This window comes from Hyperolius riggenbachi, chromosome 4, assembly GCF_040937935.1.
Source record: "Hyperolius riggenbachi isolate aHypRig1 chromosome 4, aHypRig1.pri, whole genome shotgun sequence".
Classification (NCBI taxonomy): domain Eukaryota; kingdom Metazoa; phylum Chordata; class Amphibia; order Anura; family Hyperoliidae; genus Hyperolius; species Hyperolius riggenbachi.
Window position 1 is genome coordinate 334,413,826 of NC_090649.1, and position 15,092 is coordinate 334,428,917.

General features: G+C 41.2%; 1 protein-coding gene across 2 annotated transcripts in view; it reads right to left on the reverse strand.

The window, feature by feature from the left end:
* The window catches only part of TULP4 (TUB like protein 4), a 218,142-nt gene that overhangs the window by 48,069 nt on the left and 154,981 nt on the right, over positions 1 to 15,092 (reverse strand). For both annotated transcript variants that reach the window (XM_068231856.1, XM_068231857.1), the window contains exon 7: positions 422 to 588. In XM_068231856.1, coding sequence (XP_068087957.1) covers positions 422 to 588 — 167 coding nt within the window. The remainder of the gene's footprint in view (positions 1 to 421; positions 589 to 15,092) is intronic.

The following is a 15,092-nucleotide window of genomic DNA, read 5'->3' on the forward strand; positions in this document are numbered from 1 at the left end:
CACCTATACTGAGGGGTGGCGGGAGTGGGAAGGGGGGGTCATCTGGCTCTGGCTACACATACTGCAAGGCTCATCTGGCTACCTATACTGGGGGGCTACATCTGGATACCTAATAAGTACTTTATTTTAGACTGTAAAACAAGTAAGACTGTGCTAGTATAAACACTACTATACTAGTAGTATACTATATACTATACTAGTAGTATACTGTTGTAGAGTAGTATACTATAGTAGTATAGTGCCAGTATACTACTTTGCCAGATCTCAGTCTATTAATTCCTCAGAAATGGATTATCTTCTATAAAGCATAAATACAATCTTACAATTTTAATAATTTGACATCTTTAGCAAGTTATTCTTTCTTTTTGATTAGTGTGTTTTCATTGGCCCAAACTTTGTCTTCTGTAGAATGAATTTTTACCTGTACTGGGGTTTCCAGAGTGTAGATATGTTCTCCACGGACATTGTAAAACTTTATAAGAGCACTCTTCAATGGTGGACCGCTGCCCAGATCTGTTAAAAGGTTTTGCTTTTCCATTCCTGCGACAGCCAACAAATCTCCTTGGGTGCACCACTGAACCACTACATCTGAAACCAAGCATAAAAAACATAAAATAGCAACAATTATTTTGATATATGATTAAATATTTAATTATTCAGCTTGTATGTGCGGTAGTCTATTTGTGAACCACTATGCTCCTCTTTCCTGCGTGCTAGAAAGAAAGGTCACTCTATTCTAGTAAAGACTACAGTTTCAGATTTCTCCAGACAACATAAACTTGTACATCTTGTACTGCCAGAAAGGCCAGCTGGAGAACGAACAAGGGAAAGAAAGATGAATAACCTACTATTTGGGGAACAACGCTAAAACACTGACTTAACACACATTCTGTTCTTTCTTATAGATGCCATAAATAGAGGCAAACAAACTAAGCTACCCTTTAATTGAAGACAATAACTTTTATTGCTTCTCTTCTAAACACATTTGGCTTCTTCAGCAGGCATCTTAAGAAGGAATCGTGGCTTTTTTGGAAGTCTGCATTTTCTGTCATTTGAGTAAATGGGATCACTTAAACACAAAACTTCCTGCCATGTTCAATGACTAACATAGTTGTGTTATCTATAGGTGCAATGCTATTTTAGAGGATGACTTCACTAATATCCATGTGGTACATTAAGAAAACTGGTGAATGCAGCTAAAGAGCATATACTTTTTTTTTTTAGGTAACAGAAAAGCCAGTATGCTTAGGATCCTATCCATCCCTACAAGTGCTAAGATCAACAATTGAAACTCTACAGCCCTACTACTACCTCAAGTATGAAGATGGCAATTCTACAAAAGGTTTAGGTTTGATGTACACATGGTTATTTGTATTTCAATTTGAGATTAGTGCAGTGGAAATGATGAACGTATTAAGAATGTGATAACCAAGTGGAAATTGCTAAGCTCCTTTGAATTCATACATGGTGCACAAGGCCCTGTTCAAAAGAAGCTGGTAATTTTTACTCATTATGGAGTCTACACAACAGTCGTTTGCAAAGTTCTGTATTAAATTTCCTTTCACCAGTCAAAAGAATTAATGGTGGGTTTTCATCTTATTAACCCCAGTTCTTAGCAAGAACACGATGAATAACCATGATCATGGCACAGTTTTTAATATACTTTCAATTTCCTCAAGTAAAGCATTATAGGTGTCCATTAATTATAGAATCTTGATTGTACAATATTACAACTTTCATTTAATATGATTGACTAGTTAAAAGTATCCATTCAGGCTGGATTCACACTTATATGCAAGCTATGTTGCGTCGCGTTGTGTTCCATTTTGGCAATGAGATGCAACGCAACAAATTAAGTGTAAATATGGCCTCAAAGTACAGGGTGGGCCATTTATATGGATACACCTTAATAAATGATATTAACTTCCTGTTTGTGGTACATTAGTATATGTGAGGGGGGAAACTTTTCAAGATGGGTGGTGACCATTGCGGTGTTTTTTCCAATAGGAAGAGGGTCATGTGACACATCAAACTTATTGGGAATTTCACAAGAAAAACAACGGTGTGCTTGGTTTTACCTTAACTTTATTCTTTCATGGGTTATTTATAAGTTTCTGACCACTTATAAAATGTGTTCAATGTGCTTCCCATTGTGTTGGATTGTCAATGCAACCCTCTTCTCCCACTCTTCACACACTGATAGCAACACCGCAGGAGAAATTCTAGCACAGGCTTCCAGTATCCATAGTTTCAGGTGCTGCACATCTAGATAGGCGCAGCGCTGGGCCTCATTGTGCGGTGTGTTCTCCTCCTCCTCCTGGGGTGAGTGTTCCATTTATCGCTTTAGCATGTGCTGAACTTATATGGATAAAGCTAGTGACATATAGATATGTGTTGTGCGGCATATTGAACTTCCGCTTTGCTACTGGCTACAGCATATGTGATTTGAATTATTCTGTTATGTATCCTGGGAGCTAGATTATATTAATAACAGGATTTATATTATTGCACACTGTTCCACACTGTTGACTACCCAGTGGCTGCTTCTGGTTTTAATTGTTTTTATAATTAATTCCTTAATAAAGATTTTGACTTTTTTTCATATGGAGCTGGATTGGCTTAGAATTTATTTTGTCATTAGGTCTTTTTTGTGATATGTGAATCTTTTCGCCCATAGACATGGATGGTGGTGTAGTATTTGTGTTGCTCTATCTGTTTTGGTGACATTGTACAATCAAGACTGAATCACTGATAGGCAACTTTAAAGGAGGAGCTGTCAGCCATACTATCTCAGAAACACACACACACACACACACACACACACACACACACACACACACACACACACACACACACACACACACACACACACACACACACACACACACACACACACACACACACCTTGCTCTATTTACATAGCATATGTATTGCACTGTACAGATTTTTATTTTAGTGATTTTTTTTATAGTAAAAAAAGAGAATATCCTTCTTAGGATTTTTCACTTTGACAGTGTATCTTGATATCATTTCCTCCCTTACTCTGTCTGTGTATCACTGCCAGCCCTCCTCCCAGTCTTCAGACACTCCCACCCAGCTTTTCAGTAGAAAGTGCATTGTCCCAGGAAGGAATGAGGCTTCAGCCAATCAGGCTGCACTATGTCTGAGGACAAAGCAAAGAAAAAAAAAAGAAAACCAAGTGTGCCCTGCAACTTCCTTTGTGCGGCAGATTTACCAAATAAGAGCCATGGAAACTGGGCAATTATGTTTTAAGGAGAAGAAAAGTAAGAGTAATTTTTTTACTTTTGGATTGCCTGGTTAGCATCCTTATTACTTGTTTACCAGATAAAAATAAAGAATTGATTTTTGATTGTATGCCTGACAGTTACACTTTAAAGTAATCTGAAAGTAAATGTTGAGGCTCACAACAGTTCTCACTATGAATGTACTTTTTAATCCTGCCAGGTCAGTGCTGGCAAATAGGACTTCTGTTCTTTCCTATATCTTCGTCAGCCACTAATGTTTTCCATTTCCACCTCCCTTATCCTTCTGTGCAACTGCTCATATCATCAAAATCACCACAAAGAATATTTGTAATTAAAAAAAGCTCAAATGGACACTTTGTCATACTATTTTATATACATGTTTAAGGTGTGGTACAATTGTCAATATATGTTTTGTTGCATGCCACTTATTTACATACCACTTTCTCTCTGTAAAATTAAAGAACAACTTCAGGATGTGTCACTATCCTAGTTCAGGGCTCTCTAACGCCAATCCTTGAGGGCCGAGGTCCTCACACATTACAGCTAAAATTAACTGATGGCTAATGCTACGTACACACATGCGACAACGATCGTTCGTTAAGAACGACGAACGAACTTTTAATTGATGAAAGAACGACCTAAGTAAAGGTAGTTTTAAAATGTGTGTAACGATCTGATCGTTAGAACGAACGTTACATCACAGAAAGCAACTATTGCGCCTGCGCATAAAAATGAGAAGTTTCATGGAGAAATAGTGAAATGCGCATGTCAAGCCTAGTACGAACGATCGTTTCCAACGATGTACTACTTTTGCAAACGATCGTCGTTGGTTAAAATCCGCCGAGACAGAACTTTCTTTTGTAGCGATTTGGCTCGTTCGTCGTTTGCCTTAATAGTCGGTGGTTCGTTTTTTGTAACGATCGTCGTTGGTAAAGATCGGGGAACGATCGTTACAAACGACTATAGTCGCATGTGTGTACGCACCTCAAGGCATGCTTGAGGCTGGTAATACACTGCATATAGGCATCTGCCACACTGCCAAAAACCGGCCTTCAAGGAATACTGCATTAGTACACAGTATTCCTTGTCTGGCATTCGGCCAAGCAGGAAGTGACATGCGCTTTTGGTCACTTCCTGCTTCAAGTATGCGTAAGTGTTGTAGAAATACGCTTCCGCGCATGCACTCCGCGACATCGCAAAGCCAACGTGCTTAAAGAATTCTGTGTCGCCATAGACTAACATGACTTCTGGGGAAATGCAGATTGCCTGCAGGAGCCGCACGGTATTGTAGGTGTTAAATCTGGCACTTGGGCTGCAGCGTACAGCAACGTGGGAAGTATAAACTTCCCCATAGACTTTCATTAGGCTGTGGTAGCAGTGCGTCAATTTGACGCACCGCCCCAGTGTGAAAGTGTACTTTAGGAATGTGGGCTATTTATAGTGCAAGTGAGAAGCAACTGAGGTGAGATCCAAGGTGAATTCTGAATGTGTAAGAGGAAACTTCAAACACAAACAGGGGGAAGAAGTTGAACGGCAGGCAAAACGGTATGGTGTTACCAAAATGTTTTGGGGGAGAAATTTGGTATCAGTATGAAAAGGTTTCAAATAGCAAAGGGACAGGTGAAGGAGATCATTTAGGTTCTATGTAAGCCAAAGTCAATAGAGCGGGTTTAGCATGGACTGTTTATGACACAAAGCAAACAGTGGGTACAAACTGAAAGTGATTCCATGAGAATGCACTGGAAAGCCAGAATCTTACCACTCCAAAAACCGGTCTGTTAAAATCCTTTGCTCTCACCAGGTCAAGGGGATTCCAAAGTTTCGGCCTCGGTATCGCAGTCTTGGCCACCCAGAAGGATCCATCTGCAGCCCAGCACCCAGGCTTCTCCCAAAGGGGAGATGCCGACCTGCCTGGAGGCAGGAACAAACAGCATTGAGGGTGGACTAACTATGTCAGTTTTTTATAGGGGAGATGCTGTCTGTTTCTGTGTCTGATAGGTCAACGTCTCACCTTTGTCTTGAAAGATTGTATGAAAAAAAGGGTATATGAAAAGGGAGAAAAGCCAATAATTACTGGTAATTGGATTTCCACATAGCCTCCACGACAGGTCCACCGGGAGATTACCCTGCCCATCCCTGGAAGAAGAAGAACAGATCAAATGTAAACACTACCTCCTACTTCCTGCCTTCAGTGTTTTGAAGATCACCTTGTATGATTAAGAGACTTACCATTTGGCCATGGGTGGGTTGCCTCCACCTGTCGTGGAAGCTACATGGAAATCCAATTACTAGTAAGAGTAACTATTGGCTTCCACTTGCTTCCACGACAGGTCCACCAAGAGATATAAAATATTACCTCCCTCAGGGCGGGACAACTGTGGACAGTACTTTACGTCCAACACCCAAGTCTTGATTGCTTGGTAGATCCATACAAAAATACTTTATGAATGTATCATAAGAGGCCCACGAGGCAGCTTTGCAAATTTGAAGCACAGAGGCAAAATTCCTTTCTGCCCAGGAAGAGGATCCCTAGTGGAATGCACTTTCACGCTCTCAGGAGCTGGCTTCCCTGCAATTTCATATGCTTTGTTAAAGCATACTTTCAACCCATTACTTAGTGTAGTTTTAGACACTTAAACCTTTTCGGGTACCCAGAAACTGAAAAAACAAATTATACAGAAGTTATGTTTATATAAATCATAATTATTTTCCTCACATTCAGTAGGCTGAATTTTTTCCACATTTGTTTGAGGAATTAGAATAGAAGGAAGGGATGAAGATTTCCTGCTCTTTATGGAAAACAAGCATAACTTTCGAAGAAAAATGAGGGCAGTAACTTAAAATCATTCTATCCTCCAGGATAGACATGAATGGTGATTTAATATTTAAGGCCTGTATTTCTCTAATACACCTGGCCGCAGTTTTTCGCCACCAAACCATATTTTACGTTTTAGGTCCTTAATGAAAACTTTATTCAAAGGTTAAAAAAATGGAACTGAATAATAAAGTCTTGAAATAAATTCAGATCCCAAGGTGGTACAGCAGGTTTCTTCACCACCAAATTTCTTTTTACTGCCTTATTACATCTTTTATTTTAAATAAAAGGAATCATGAAATATGCACCCAAAGCGGTTATTTGCACTTTAAGGGTGTACAATTCTAAACCTATAGCTAGACCTTTCTGGAGGAAGTTTAGAATGGAAAACATTAATTAGGTTTTCTGAAGAATCCTTGTTGAACTTACAAAACTCTCCATAGTCTTGGGGGCCATTACCACTAAAAACAGAATGTGTGCGCAGGCCTGTGCAGAAAAAATCTTCACAGCAGAGCCATCAGAATTTGCACACCGCATGCATAGTGTGCGGTTCGCATGTAATAATGAATATAAAAATTCAGCTGCGTTTTCACCATGAGGTTTACCATGCGCGCGTTATCGCATACATTTCAATAAAAAAACACAGGCACAGAAAAACGCATATTTGGAAAAATATACAAATTCATTGCAATTTTGCTTTATAATTTGCATGCCAATTTGTTTGCGGATTTTGCAACAAATTTGCAATGTACTAGTGAAAACGCAGCCTGAAGTAAATTATTTAGGTGACAGAGTCTCTAGCAAGCAACAAAGTGGAAACAACCTGTTCTGACATACCTTTGTTTAGTAACAAGCACCATTCTAAAAGCCACATCATAAGAATGGGATCAGTGCCTGCCACTATGTCAAAATTTTCAACTCTTTATTTCATCATTAAAATGACATAAAAGAGGGATGCTGTACAGCGATAGCTCTGCTGTTACAAATAACAGCCTTTCTTTAGGTTGAGTAGACCATGCCTTCAGATACAGACAGTCCACTGAAGATGACATAAATGCCCCCTTGCTTCAAAAGATCATCCAAGATCTGCAGGATCAATGCGTCCTCTACCGAATGGTAGAGTAACCGCAAATACCAAACCTATTTTAGCCAGTCTGGCATAATAAGAATTATAGTGGCCTGATCCTCCAACACTTTTTGAAGTACCTTCCCTATTAAGTTCATTGGAGGAAAGGTGTATTGCTCTCTGCAGGCCCTAGTCTAGCAGAAATGCCCCCCCACACTTTTTGGGGAGCATCTGGGAAGAACAGCATTGTCCCAAGCAGCAACACAAGAAGCTGCAAATTGTCAAACATATCTGTTCAGAGACCAAATTTTTTTTTGCAATTCAACCAATCTGCTCAAACATTATCCTCTCCTCTGGGGTAAACCAATTTTAAGGAAAGAACCTTGTTTTCTGCCCAGCAGAATATCTGGAGATAGGCAGATAGATAGAGGGAGATCCGGGGTGGACTGTAAGTCCCCCCTTATTTGTTTAAATAAGCCACAGACATCCGATTGTCTCAACTGTATGAACAATCATACTTCTGTTTTCCAAAAGATTCTCTCATTTTTGGAGAGTCCTCCAGACTACAAGTAAATCTCTGTAGCTCAAGGAGAATCATCTCTTTAGTGAAGACCACTTGTCTCATATGTGATTGTGACCCAGATGCACTCCCAGAGGCTTGCATTGGTCGAATTAACTAATGGATTTAGAGATATCCATCTTACTCCTCTTGGCAGATTTGGTTGGGAAGTCCACCATTTTAGGGAGAGTGTCACTGAATCTGACAATCAGATCATTTTCTCTAGATCTACCTGTTTGACTGACCACTGATGCAAGATTGCCAGTAGAAACATTCTGTAATTTGCTTGTGCATCAGCAACAGCTGGGATACAAGCTGAAAAAATTTCCAGGCGACACATAGCTTGCCTTACTGTGGCAGACTTTGCTCTCAGAGATGTCTGTGTACTCCTGATTAGAGGATCCACTTTCTTTTCCAGCAAACAAAAGATTTGTCGAGTCGCAACTAGTGACCCTCCCAGAAAACTCTCTGTTCCAGATATCTGCAGATACAGAATCCATCCTAAAGCCGCATCTACACTAGTAGATGCGGCCGCGATACTCCTTATCAATCGAGCCGCTGATGCGAGGCGGGCCCGGTGCATCGGTGAGTGGCTGTGCGGGCACAGGATGTCTGCGGGGGACCATTAGAAGCCCCGGGTAAGTTCAGCTCATTTTCCCCCGACGCCCCTACAGTATCCCTTTAAGTGCTTCAGAGTTATAAAACAAACTGAATATAATCTTAGGGCTTCCTTCATTTTTGCAGATATCAGAAGATCATCTAGAAAGGGAGCTAGAAAAAAATCTTCTGCATTGATAGAAAAAGCTGCTACTGTAATCATGATCTTTTATAAAGATCCTGGGAACACGTGGTAACCCACAAAGGAAGTGCTTTGGACTGCAGATGAAAAAGACCTGGGATTGAATCTGGATTGCTCCTTAAACATTCATATTGCGCTTTTGTCCTGAATAGGGTCACGCTCAGTAGACAGTAGCAGTTTTAGGGAGTCTTGCTGAAAAACTCATTACAGAATAGGTGTAGGCTTTCTGAACAGGAAGAGCCAAGGTATAAACCCCGGTCACCAGTGTCAGAGGCAGAGCCCTTAACCACCACACTAGCTACAGCCACATTTTTTTATTGTCTGAGAAGCAAACTTGCTATCAGAATAACTATGCATAATTTTTGCATACAAATATCGCAAGCATAATATCTGTGTGCATAATCCTTGCACATAATTCTTATCTGAGAAGCAACTACTATCAGAACATGTATGCATATAATCATTGCATATAATTCTTATCTGAAAAGCACACTTGCTATCAGAAAGTCAATGCATGCAAATAATTATTATCAGAAAAGCAACATTGCAAACAGATTAACTATGAGCATAAGTCCAATTTTCCTTCCACAGGAACCTTCTAGCAGGATTAATAAATCCTAGACTGTGAGCAGCATTCTGACTGCTTCACAGGATACATCAGTAGGATATTTTGCAGTCAATCTTAAAGGACTTATCAGGGCATATAAAGTAAACTGAGTTGTACTTACCGGGGGCTTCCTCCAGCCACACGCTCCCAGGACCTCCCTCGCTGCAGCTCTGCCTTCAGCCGTTTGCCGGAGCTCCAACCCGGTCCCCGGCGATGACGTCAGAGCGACCTGGAGGTCGCTCTGTACTGCGCTCACCGCCACGTGGGCCGGAGCGGACTGCGCAGGCGCAGTAGTTCTGCGCCTGCGCAGTCTGCTCTGGCCCACGTGGCGATGATTGACAGCGCCGATCGTGCAGGCGCAGTACAGAGTGACCTCCAGGTCGCCCTATACCCCCAAAAGCCTGCCACCGACCAGCCATAAAACAGCTGCCTGGGATCCCCAGACTCGGGTTCTCCCAGGCAGGTAAGCAGGAATCCAGGCACTCCCCCTCCGACCTCCCAGCAGGCCAGGAATTACGTCTGTCCATCCAGGGGACAGGAAGAACACTGAAGGTAGGAAGTAGGAGGTGGTGTTTAAATTTGATCTGTTCTTCCTGTCACAGGGATGAGCTGGGCAATCTCCTGGTGGGCCTGTCGTGGAGGCAAGTGGAAACACTGTGTTATCCTGTTTGAAACCACCACAGGCACACTTAATCTTAATATATCATATTAGAAATTGTTAGGAGTTCCGAATCACCATGAGCTTGCTGGGCAATCTGTAACAATATATTATGTATAGTTTTAACATACCATATACTGTACAAGATGTCAGGCTGAAATGTATTAAATGGCATGAGATGTTGGACAGGTTCCTCTGTGATAAGATATTGAAGAATATCAGTACATGTGCAGTTTCAAAATGAGGCGGGGAGGAGGAAGCCAATACAATTCTATTAAGATGGCATACAACTCCAGTTCAAATAAATAAATTATATCCCTCAATTCCTCCTCAGTGTTAAAAGTGTGAAAAGGAGATTAGATATAGAGTTCAAATTATGCAGTATACTTTCAATATTGATATTATCCCTGTTTTAAAGCATACCTGTGACCACCAGGAGGGTAATATTCATCTAAGAAGAGGAAAGGCCATTGATCCCTTAAGACTTTCCCAGCCCTGTCTGCGTGCCCTCGCTCCACCGATGTGCACCCCATTCCAGCAACTGACTTTAATGTCAGAAGCCTTTGGGTCTCCTCAGAAGGCTGCGGAAGTACTCAGATCTCAGAGTACTTCACAAGATGAGCGGCTCCGTACTGCACACATGCTTTCCACAAGGGCATGAAATGACAGATAACCGCTCTAGTGGCACAGGTGATTTGTCCCTTAATTTCATGTCTAGTACACACTATGCAATTTTCTGTTAGATCAACGGTCAAATCGATTATTTCTGCCAGGTCTGATTTCCAATTGTTTTTCTGACTGATTTTCCAATCACTTGTATACAAAATCAATCAGAAAATCAATTGGAAATCAGATCGGACCTGTCGGAAATGATGGATTTGACTGTCAATCTGATGGAAAATTGCATCGTGTGTGCTAGGCACTAAATGGTTCCCATTATTATATGTCACAGAATGGGCATTCCTCGTGCCCTTAGTGAACCTGCACATTAGGTATTCCCCAGACCTAAAAACTCTATTCATACATTGAAATATGATAACAGAGGCGCCAAGCAGAATAAAATTAGTTAAAATTGTTAAAAAGGGGGAAGTGGGTGGACTCACCTCCCTTCTGAAAAAAATGGCCGGACAATGGACAGGTTACTTATAGTCTATAGTAACATTTATTAGTAACTCCAAAAGTGCAACGCGTTTCACGGGTAACAGTCCCGCTTCTTCAGGCAAACGATTATTTGGAGGGTGCTGGGGAAGGGAAACAAAAGGAAAAAAAAGGGGATTGCCAGAGGAACGCAAATACCAGGCACCCAAAGGTGCACCACAAGTCTACAGCAATAAAATGTGCAATATGCATTTAACAGCAAGATATGCATACAAAATAGACTGAGAACGTGTGCAAATAGCATGTATAAAGTGACAGTGCACATATCCATAATATAAAGGCAGAGTATGAGTCACTCTTAGTAAAATGATAAGACAGTAAAAAAATGAATTTAAAACAGGGAGAAACAGAGAAAGGTTTAGTTTTTAAAGGAGTGAGTGCAGCAGTATATTATGATAAGGCAAAAAAAGCATTTAAAAAAAAAAAAAAAAAAAAAAAAAAAAAAAAGCAGTGTTTCAAGATGAGCAAATGTTCAACTTACTAGAGTTTCTTTACATGTACTTTTTATGTATTCCAAGTGCAACTTTTATTTAACCTTTCTACATTTCCTTTCTCCAGCCTCCGACCCTATAACAAACACCACATCTATTGTTTTTACTTAAGATTTAGGCCACCTCCAATCCTATGCGCTTTTCACCATCCACTACCAACCCATACAAGGTACACTATGGGAGTAAGCATGTTGTTACTTATGCATATCCCAGTCCCTTTGCCTATATCCCTCTCTTTCTCCCCCCCCCCCTTCCCTTCCCATCCAGCATCATACACATAGGTTTGCATCCTATTCCCACATTGTTCACAGTACTGCACCGCCCTACTACCATATGTCATCAGCATGCGACCTCTGTCGCTCCCACTTCCCATCCCCCATTCTGGGTGATTCCAGTCACTTATAAATTAAAGACAGAGCACCCCACACCTCACAGAGGCGCTCTACCTGGTTCATGACCTGATTTTGGTAAGTTGAGCATTTGCTCACCTTTAAACACTGCTGTTTCTTAGTATGCCTTTTTGTTTTATCATAATATACTGCTGCACTCACTCCTTCAAAAATGAAACCTTTCTCTGCTTCTCATAACTCTAGTAAGTTGAACATTTGCTCATCTTGAAACACTGCTTTTTTTTTTTTTTTTTTTTTTTTTTTTTTTAATGCTTTTTTTGCCTTATCATAATATACTGCTGCACTCACTCCTTTAAAAACTAAACCTTTCTCTGTTTCTCCCTGTTTTAAATTCATTTTTTTACTGTCTTATCATTTTACTAAGAGTGACTCATACTCTGCCTTTATATTATGGATATGTGCACTGTCACTTTATACATGCTATTTGCACACGTTCTCAGTCTATTTTGTATGCATATCTTGCTGTTAAATGCATATTGCACATTTTATTGCTGTAGACTTGTGGTGCACCTTTGGGTGCCTGGTATTTGCGTTCCTCTGGCAATCCCCTTTTTTTTCCTTTTGTTTCCCTTCCCCAGCACCCTCCAAATAATCGTTTGCCTGAAAAAGCGGGACTGTTACCCGTGAAACGCGTTGCACTTTTGGAGTTACTAATAAATGTTACTATAGACTATAAGTAACCTGTCCATTGTCCGGCCATTTTTTTCAGAAGGGAGGTGAGTCCACCCACTTCCCCCTTTTTAACAATTTTAACTAATTTTATTCTGCTTGGCGCCTCTGTTATCATATTTCAATATCATCTAGTCCACCCTTGGTGGAGGGGTGTATCCCCATTTTCTCCTATCTACAGAGAGCGACTTTTTAACCTGAGCGGGGTCAGGTTACAATTCTCCCCGCCGGCCTTTCCAGTGGTTGCCTTTGTGGCGACCCACCCTTGTGAGTATAATCATCTCATTTATTCACAACAGACCTCTCCATATTAACATACTGCACCATATTGGGCTCTCGGTTTCTCCCCCATTTTCAAGCTTTAGTTGCCTCATCGTCGCTGACGGAGTGTTCTACCGATTGCAGCCCACAACATGGACTTCATTGACAAACGAGCCGCCCATAGGGAATGTCTGCTGGCCCAGTTTAAGTCTACTCCCATACCACCACCTGAGATCAACACAGATTCTCCAGACCAAGCTCCAGCTCCAGACATTGATCTTAAACCCCTATTCATTCAGTTGGAGAATGCGCTTAAAGACGAATTCTTCAACATCGCCGACATAGCTATGCAAGAGACTTACATCCTAGAAAAAATCTCTCCAGATGGCATCAGAATTAAAACACTTACAGCTTTTCCTAAAGATACCGTTTTTTCGGATGACTGGTATACATATCTAGAAAGCTGTACGGGGGGAATGATGGAGAGAATCATTAGAAAACGTCAGTCCATCATTGTAGAGTTACAACTGTTAATCACAGCCTGTAGAGAACAATTATCCCTACACCTCAAAAACAAACAGTACCAACCACTCATGTCCAATCTGATCTCACGTTTAAAAAAATTCGAAACTGACACCATAGATGGTAAACTCAAGAAATTAAACAGAGACAGATTGGCCTATGCTGAACACAGGGAGAGGGAACGGAGGACCAGGTTCCCCCCCACCAATCCCAGACCAGCACTCCCCAACCCTACACCACCACCCCCACTCATGAGTCTCACGGTTCCACGCCCGTCACAGTATCCACCATACCCACCACCTATACTGGTTCCCCCCCCGGGCTTCAAACCACCAGTCACTACCCAAGAGACTCCCATTAACAATTCCAACACTCCACTGGTTCTAACGGCACCCAAATTCTGTTTCGGACAAAATGTTACCAAATCTGTCCCCAATAAACACACCCATAAACATCCCCCTCAGGGTCCCAAAACTAAACCCACTACCAAAACCGTTATTGAAAAACCTCATCCTCCCTCAGATGTTCCCCACCCCAATCAGACTACTAATAACATCATGTCAACCTCTGGGAACAACCTCCACTCTACACCTTCCGCCATAAAAAATACCAGATTCACACCCAATTTCAGTCCAGCCTGCAACTTTTTCAATGGCTCCCCTCCAAAAACCCTGGCTATATCTATCACCAACACTTCTAAAATAGCCTCAACACATACAGTCAACACCACCCCTGTAGCTAATCCCACTGAGGAGGTTGATCTCAGACTCTCACAAATCAGTGTTTATGACACACATTCTTCTCCACCATCATCCACTATGCCCAAATCTCAGAGTCCTAAGATCATTCCAGGTACAAAAACTACTTTGATCAACAACTATTTCCCGTCTGCCACCAAAATATTCACCGAACCCCTCCCCAATGAAGACTACCCCAACAGTGCTATGTCATCATCTTTTTTAGACCTTCCCTCCAGCATCACCCAGAACACCTTACTAATACCACTACCGAGCCCCACCGCCTCTCGAGTAATCTTCCAACCGAAATTCAAATTAAAGAGACCCCTACCAGAATCAGAAAAAGAGGACACCGAGGGAAAAGAAAAAAGAAATCGATCAGAGCTACCAACCCCCCGACAACCAATCCCACTGAACAAACTCGCTGCATCTTCAATCTCTCCAGCCACATCCTAACCACTAAAGAAACCCAACTATTAGAAAAGGGTCTCTCATTCTGTCCCACCAACTCCTCACAAATGACTAGATTATTTGTCGAGCTCAATTCATATGTACGCAAACTAACCCTTAAAAGACATTTCGCAATAAAAAAACACGAAACTTCCCTAAGAGAAACAAACAATACACTCATCATCACAGCCGACGACCAATTACCCATTTGTACAATCAATGCAGAAGAAATTCAAACTGAGAAATACATCAATACACATCTCAAGGGCCGCTCTCGTTTTTACCCCACTTCCTCAAAGGGCAATTTTATTGACACTTTCTACACACTAGTGCTTAATGATCTCCAAAAATTGGACTTTGACACACCATCTCCTTCATCCAATCTCACTCCATCAGAAAAGAAAGCTCTCTACACCCTCAAAAATAATCCAGACATAATCATCAAACCCGCTGATAAGGGCGGCGGTATAGTTTTACTCAATAAAAATGACTATCTACTAGAGGCCCATAGACTACTCGACAATCCACTACACTATAGACAATTGGACTCCGACCCCACCCCAAACTATAACGCTAATTTAAAACTCTTCATTAACCAAGCATTTTTAAACGGTATCATTACCA